We start from the raw sequence: 8,097 nt of genomic DNA on the forward strand, positions 1-8,097 counted from the left end.
TGTCTGCGTTTCTACCTCAGACAACAAGCAGCCAGTGAAGAAGGTTCAGACTCAGGGGCAGGTAACAGTTCAGCAGGTGGACCAACAGAAACAGTTTGACACTATCTGTTACATTAATGCTCATCTATAGACATTTTCACACTCCTGCACAATACTGACTCTTTAGACCTGCAGCGCTCTGACACTTTACTTCGGGTATACAGTACATCTTTCTTTCATTAAAGGTAGGGTAGGTAAGAATGGAGAAACCAGCTCGAGTGCGCTAAAATTTGAAAATACACAAATCTGCCCTTATTTTATCTGGGACATTTTAAAATATTTGCTTCAGTGCAATCTGACCTATGAACTGATTCATTTGTCTCACATTAAAAGGTGTTCCAATATATTTCAGTGAGAAGTTTAAGTTCAATTTGAGAAATCCTGTCATGTTTTTTTCTGAAAAACTAAAATAAACGTACATATTTTTTTGCTGCTGCTCTCCTTGATTCTTCCACATCTGCATGGTTTGCTGAATGAGTACAAATAAATAATAAACTCCCACAACATACAGAGACTAAACTGACCCCCTCCTTCAAAACACTGCTCTTTAAGAATAGCTTTTAACATGTGATTGATGCCGTGACGTTGCGATAAATGTGGTTTTACTGCTCGATTTTAAATACGTATCTTATTAATTTGTTTACCTCTGTAAAGCGTATTTAAACACTTGATGAAGCGCTTGATAAATACAATGTATTATTATCATTATTTGTATTAAGTGTTATAATAAAAAGGTGTTTATTCTTGTAACCCTATTCTGAACCAACCCTCTTCACAAGTGAAACTAAAACGGGCCAATGAGGAGGCAGCACAGTCAGGGGCTTTTTTCTGTAATGCATTATGGGAGCTGGATGTGAAAGTTGTGCCCACCATTTAACTTTTTGAAACGGAAGAAGTGAACGATGATATTATCGGTGTAAACGTGAGATCCAGAGGACACCAAGCTGAGGTCTCTCTGCAGGTTTACAGGTAAGAACAAGTCTTTCTACTTTATTAAGGAAATGTCTCTCACTGCTGCTTTCTGGTCACTCGTGTCGAAACAACTTCCTGTTACATTCCTGTCGAAAACAACAACATTAACAGCAACAAACAGCCCACAGACCAGAAATACATCTTAATTCTTAGAGTTAATGAACATGTATTTTAGATCTGTGGTGTTTTTAACCGAGTTTATGAGTCAATATCTTTACATATTGACTCATAAACTCGGTTAAAACACAAACAGCTCCTCTGTTTACTCCTGTCTGATCAAACAGTGTTCACATCGGCATGTCTGAGACCATTCACATGCTTTCCTGGGAAGATTTTATTTATTTTGGAGTCAAATACATCAATCTGGTGCACTTTGAGAGCAAAAGAAACAGACTAGATATTGAAACACCCATATGAAACAGAACTGTATACATTTCAATAATCATTCAATTGTAAGAACATGTCTAAAACAATATACCATATCCAATATTAAAAACCATTGGAACTTGTTTGTTTTATTATTTGTTGTTAATCTATAGTTTTGAGTGTGTCTGGGATCCTATAATTATATATATAAAATAATGTATTATATTACATTATTGCCTCTGCATTGGGTAATTATGGGAAAGGGTAATAACTTCATAATTAACTTCGTCTGAAACCAGAAGTCTAGGGCAAATATTTGGAAGTCTCTTCAGTGAGAATGTCACAAAATGAGATGCATTGTGGGACATGTAGTTTATGGGCAACCTGCTTCTGTAAATCGGCATGTAACCGTATAATAAACATATTATATTCTTTGCAAGCTCTTGTGGGCCACATACAATGAAGTCGAGGGCTGGATTTGCCCCCCGGGCCTTGAGTTTGACAGCCCTGAGAGAGTCCTCTATACTCACTGAGCTGTAGTTATCATCCTCTCACATTTGCGCAGCGTTGCGTTCACAATACATACAAATAAAAAAATCCTCAGGCCACTTAACAGGACTGGCCTATCACAGCTAATATTAGTCCACCTTATACTGCGCTACACCGTAAACAAAAGTCATGTGCACGGAAATGCTGTTCACCAGTTGGTTACACAGTAAGTGAGTAAAAACGCAGATCCTGCCAATTGTCTTAGCTACAACTTGCTAACTTCTCCTCCAGTAACCAAAACAGGAAATGTCTGGTACGCTTCTAATGTTTTCGGTTTTTAACTCCCCATTAAGTGCGGCGACTGTGGCTGCGAGGGAGTGTGGTCGTCTTATAACCAAAAGGTTGTGGGTTCGATCCCAGCCCATGCAGCCAACATGTCGATGTATCCTTGCAAGATACTTAACCGTGAGTTGCTCCCGATGGCCAACGGTGTGTGAATGTTAGTTCAGAGGTACACTGCTCTGTATGTGTGTGAATGGGTGAATGACATGTAGCATGTAAAGTGCTTTGAGTGGTCTGAAAGACTGGATAAAGTGCTATATAAGTACAGTCTGTAGAAGTACATAACATTCATATTTTTCCTTTTGATTATTATAGTGTTTGCAAGTTACAGCATTAGTTGTTAAATGTTTAATAAGCACATACTTACGGCCCGTCCACACAGCGGTGTGCGTTGAAAGCTTCACCATTCATTTTGAATTGGGGGACGTCACTTTTCGCCGAACTGCATTGCGGGAAGCGAAGCGGAGCTTTGCTGGCGTGGCTCGCTGCAAAAGTTGAGCAATGTTCAACTTTTGAAGCCTCCGCAGAAGCGTCAGCCAATCAAATCATATGCCAGTACAAGCTCTAGCCAATCAAACCGCTGCTTGTGTGTCAGGGGCGGGAGATTCATGTGATTGGTTGTTGGTCGAGTTTCAGAGAGGCCCGCCGGCAAGCTTCAACACACGCCGCTGTATGGACTAATTTATCGGTCACGATCAGTTGTTTCCGTGAATGACTGCATGTTGTGTCATGGTCATAGGTCATGTTGCTCCAAGGCATTGTGGGACAGCATTTTCTCCTTTCCTTTCCTAGAGGAAGGTCCAGTGTTTCCTAGCTAAAGGAGGTTATAAAGGAAGTGTCAAAGCTCCTTTCCTATCATCTAGCCAACTTATCATGGCTGCCACTGAGGAACTTCCGGGTCATTTCACTCCGAGGGAACCTTCCTAAACTAAACTGACAATTAGACCGCAACCTATATTTTGTAATGTGTGACCTCTAACCTTTGTGTTTCATTTCACAGGGAGAATATGATCTTCATCCTTCTGCTGCTCCTATTCCTCACCTGCTGTGTCTCTGGTCAGTTTCAGTTTGTCTCTTTAAAGCTCTTACAAAAATATTAACATGATATATTTAAAGCATTACCTTTATTATAAAGTAGCGTGTTTAAGCTCTTTTGTACGGAAGAGTATTAGGGCCAAGCTCAATGGGGTAGAACTTTTTTAATTTTTATTTTGAGAATGTTGAAATGTTGTGAATCAACTGGAACTGTCAGTATATGCTGTAACACAAGCATGTGAGTCCCTCTGTGTCTCCTCCACATGAACATAGCTGCAGTTTAAAGAGTCCCTCTGTATCTCCTCCACAGGAACATAGCTGCAGTTTAAAGAGTCCCTCTGTGTCTCCTCCACAGGAACATAGCTGCAGTTTAAAGAGTCCCTCTGTATCTCCTCCACAGGAACATAGCTGCAGTTTAAAGAGTCCCTCTGTGTCTCTTCCACATGAACATAGCTGCAGTTTAAAGAGTCCCTCTGTGTCTCCTCCACATGAACATAGCTGCAGTTTAAAGAGTCCCTCTGTGTCTCTTCCACATGAACATAGCTGCAGTTTAAAGAGTCCCTCTGTGTCTCCTCCACATGAACATAGCTGCAGTTTAAAGAGTCCCTCTGTGTCTCCTCCACAGGAACATAGATGCAGTTTAAAGAGTCCCTCTGTGTCTCCTCCACATGAACATAGCTGCAGTTTAAAGAGTCCCTCTGTGTCTCCTCCACAGGAACATAGCTGCAGTGTAAAGAGTCCCTCTGTCTCTTCCACAGGAACATAGCTGCAGTTTAAAGAGTCCCTCTCTTTCTCCTCCACAGGAACATTTGTAGTGAATGTGACTCAGACTTCCTATCAGGCAGAGGAGAACCAGAATATCACCCTGGAATGGACCTTCAGCACCAGAAGAGACACTTCCCTCAGATCCATTTCTATCGTCTGTGAGATGTTTACTGCGATCAGAATTTCAGTCTTGTTTCATCTCCAAGGAGGCATTGAATCCCCAGAGTCTCAGGATCCAGAGTTTGCAGGACGAATCCAGTGGGACAAAGACGTCCTCACAGAAGGACGCCTCACACTTCATGTCTCCAGAGTCAGGACCAGTGACTCTGGGTTTTATGTGTGTGACATACTCGTCAGACCTGATGGGACTAACTCTAGGAGATGCTGGCTCAACGTCACTGGTGAGTAAATTACCCTTAACTGCTCATCCCTAAGGGTGCCGCTTTGGATTACCAAAGGTACAAAATATCCTGAGGGAAACATCAAAGTCAAAAAAAGTAAAGTCAACTTTATTGTCAATAATAAAGAGATTGAAATACCGTTTCCCACAATCCCGAATACAAAAATACAAATATATATAAAAGTATGCATTCAAATATATATACATCTATATAATCAACAGACACATGTATACATAGGCACACATTAAGATAAAAGCATAACAATCAATATATACAAAACAATAGTCACTTCAATATCTTTGAACGTTTGTCCTGAATTTCATGGCAATCCATCAAGTAGTTGTGGAGGAAATTTAGCTAAAAATCCTAAACCTTACTGGAGATGCTAGCAGAATAAATCAGCAGGATTTACCCTCTAGAGAACATGCATGTTTGTACAAATGAACGGTTTTCTCCCTGTTAATGTTCTGTGCTTATTTTCTGTCATTTCCCACAGCTGCTGCTGAGCCCACACCTCTGACACAAACTGTGAAACCCCATCAGAAGATCCAGGGAATTATCATGCTCTACATCGGACTGGGAATATCAGCAGTGGCTTTACTGGCTCTCGTTGTCTCTCTCAGTTGCCTTTCTTAATCTACTGATGAGCTCAGGCACCATGGATGAATGGGAAAGAGAAATGGATACAGCGTTGGAGGGTCTTACTCTGAACGTTCATTGTTTTGGATCTTTAGAATCCCATTCTGAAAACATAGTGCTGCGGCAATGACGGGTTAGCATCGGAGGCAAGCATCATACTGATAAAGAGCCAATCTGACTGTAGAAATGTTGAATTTCCATCGATTTTGTAGGCCGTACGAACTTTATCATGGTCACATGACTTTACATTCCCACTTCTAAGCTCAAGATGCCTTATTTTTGGCCAAATAATCAAATGTACTGATGAGCATCATGTTGTGGAACAAACGTTAAAATCTCTTCCATAGTCCATAGGGACTTGGCTTGGCAACTGGAAGGTCACCAGTTCAAGTCCCGGAAAGACCAAGTGCTACCGAGGTGTCCCTGAGCAAGGCACCATTCCCTACACTGCTCCCCGGGCGCCGTACATAATGGCAGCCCACTGCTCCTAACACTATGATGGGTAAAATGCAGAGAAACCGTTTCGTTATCAATCAATGTTTATTTATATAGCCCAATATCACAAATGTTACATTTGTCTCAGTGGTCTTCACAGTGTGTACAGAATATCAGTATGACAATACGACACCCTCTGTCCTTAGACCCTCACATCGTACAAGGAAAAACTTCCGAAGAAAACCCAGTTTAAAGGGAAAAATGGGAGAAACCTCAGGGAGAGCAGCAGAGGAGGGATCCCTCTCCCAGGACGGACAGACGTGCAATAGATGCCGTGTGTAAATTGAAAAGATAATACATTTGCAACATAGGTAGTCCAGATGTTTGGAAATGCATGTGTGTATCTCGTATTTCGTTACATGGTACCTGTACTGTATAATGACAATAAGTTGAATCTATCTATCTATCTATCTATCTATCTATCTATCTATCTATCTATCTATCTATCTATCTATCTATCTATCTATCTATCTATCTAGCTTGTGTTCATTTTCTATTCAACTTTTACCACAAAATGTAAAAAAAAACCTTGACTTTGAGACCGTTAAACAGGAAGTGCTGAAATGCTGATGGAACCCAGGTTATAATGCAGTTGATTAATTTACGTATGTTCCCTGCACGCATCACTTATGCAGCAGGAGACAGACGTGCCTTGCGCAAATCACAGTCTTACTTATTTCTTGGTACTGTGAACTGCAAACACACACTATGGTTACACTGTCCTGTTACTTAAAGTTGAGTACTATTACTGAGAGTAAATCCACTTCTACCAGCCAATCAGAATCATGGAGTCTCCGTGGCCAGAGTTTAAAATCGATTGCACTAAAGCTAAACTTTATTTAAAAAGAAAAACCTGTCAAACTGTCAAGCTTTCAAACCTTATAGTATGTATATGTTTTAGAACATAACCCTCCCCCTTTGGATACAACAAAAGCCAAAATAATCGTTTATTTTCTAAATCTTCAGGGTGTAATGGCACACCGTTATTTATACAACTGTTCTTGGTGATATTCAAGATTGTTGCAGATCTATCTGTCGTAAAACAGGGGAAACCCATCAGCTGCAACATGAACTGACACTCAGGGAGCTGTGCTCTTTACTTTCATTTGTTTATGTGTTGCTGCCACCACAGTGTTTGCACTCAATGAGACTTCTCATACATAAAGGTTAAATAATAAAAAAAGGTTATGATTGTAGCAAATACCTAAGCCAGGTTTTTCATGATTATTTTAATAATAATAATTGCTTTTTGATGCACTTATTTACCGCCTGGCATTTTATTTGCAATATATTCACTGCACTTTCATGTTTTTTAAGCTTTTACAGTATGTCTTCATTAAAATGATAACAAAGGAAGAAAATGTCTAATGTAAATTGTTATTTTCTTGTCTTCGATTAATCTTTTGATCATAAGAATCTTGTAGGGCTATTCTTCTTTTCTGCACTATGTCTACTTTTTGTATAGCCCTGCACAATCTGCACATAATACATATTAAACTCACCACCACATTGCAATAACCAACTACTTATTTGCACACTTTCTTACATTTGTATTTTCATGTTTTGATTGTAGTAGTTTGGTCTTTTATAGTGTATTCTAAGGTATGTGTAGATATTTTACATTGTGTATTCCATAGAGACTTTCTACTTTAGTGTTGCATGAATTATCTGTTTATTAACACCTCCAACATGCAATTCTTCCTCCATCCACCAGATGGCCTCAGTCTTCCTTGTATGTTCAAAGTCACATGACTCCCACACTGCCCACCTGTTTCACATTTCCCAATTAGCCCCTCAGTATTTACTCAGCTGATGGCAGACTCCAGGTGAGGCATCTCTAAAGAAAGACGGTTTTATTTGTCAATGTTGCTCGTAGCATGACTTAGTTCTACATTATAAAGCCAGTTTATTTAGCATCTAGCACTTATACAACTGTTAGCTTTGGTGGGTAACTTGAGCTAGTCTGCTGTCTCAGAGTGCTTTTGTCAAAGAAAAGCCTTAATTGTGTTCCAAATCGCTCTTTAAATATGCATATTATGTCCATTGGAGCAGCCATTAGTTCCTGGCATGTTTTAATGAGAAAATCGTTATCTGAAAAGTAAAATAAATCTAGTGGAGTTAAATCCATTCTCTTGCAAATATAGTGGAGAAGAAGAGGTTTTAGGGTGAGTTCAAGAACACCTCGTCACTTTCACTTTCTGTTAAAATCATCTTAGTTGGTGACATGGCCAATTAGCTGCCCTAGGCAAGATTTTAGCTGCCCCCCCCCCCCAAAATGCAGACACTCACTATGAACTTGCGCACGGTTGTGACATGACCACCAAGACAGAAAGATATGGACACAAGATGTGTGCAAATGTATTTAGTATCCTATCCATTTGAACATGATTTAAGTGGGGGGTGGACCTAACCTCCTCTAGGGGGGTCCGTGGGCACGCTGATTTTAACAGCATGCGATTTCTTTTTTTTATATTGAAGTTAAAAGCATCAATCTGGTGCACTTTGAGAGCAGCATGAAGAGATCTATGGATACATCTCTCAACACCCATATGAA

The 8,097-nt window shown here is 40.0% G+C and overlaps 1 protein-coding gene across 1 annotated transcript; it reads left to right on the forward strand.

Annotated features, from left to right (window-relative positions):
- The first annotated feature begins 916 nt into the window (after positions 1 to 916).
- On the forward strand, positions 917 to 7,010 carry LOC117444239 (myelin-oligodendrocyte glycoprotein-like). The gene is made up of 4 exons (XM_034079894.2): positions 917 to 1,008; positions 3,209 to 3,264; positions 4,047 to 4,409; positions 4,906 to 7,010. Exons 2-4 carry the CDS (start codon positions 3,216 to 3,218, stop codon positions 5,043 to 5,045), a joined length of 552 nt encoding a protein of 183 aa, XP_033935785.1. The 5' UTR covers positions 917 to 1,008; positions 3,209 to 3,215; the 3' UTR covers positions 5,046 to 7,010.
- Positions 7,011 to 8,097: the final 1,087 nt, after the last annotated feature.

The sequence above is a fragment of the Pseudochaenichthys georgianus genome, unplaced genomic scaffold (assembly GCF_902827115.2).
Source record: "Pseudochaenichthys georgianus unplaced genomic scaffold, fPseGeo1.2 scaffold_762_arrow_ctg1, whole genome shotgun sequence".
NCBI lineage: Eukaryota > Metazoa > Chordata > Actinopteri > Perciformes > Channichthyidae > Pseudochaenichthys > Pseudochaenichthys georgianus.

Coding starts and splice junctions, on each gene's coding strand:
- LOC117444239 (XM_034079894.2), top strand. CDS start 3,216: ATGATCTTCATCCTTCTGCTGCTCCTATTCCTCACCTGCTGTGTCTCT. Junction 3,265..4,046: donor CCTCACCTGCTGTGTCTCTG/GTCAGTTTCAGT, acceptor TCTCCTCCACAG/GAACATTTGTAGTGAATGTG. Junction 4,410..4,905: donor ATGCTGGCTCAACGTCACTG/GTGAGTAAATTA, acceptor CATTTCCCACAG/CTGCTGCTGAGCCCACACCT.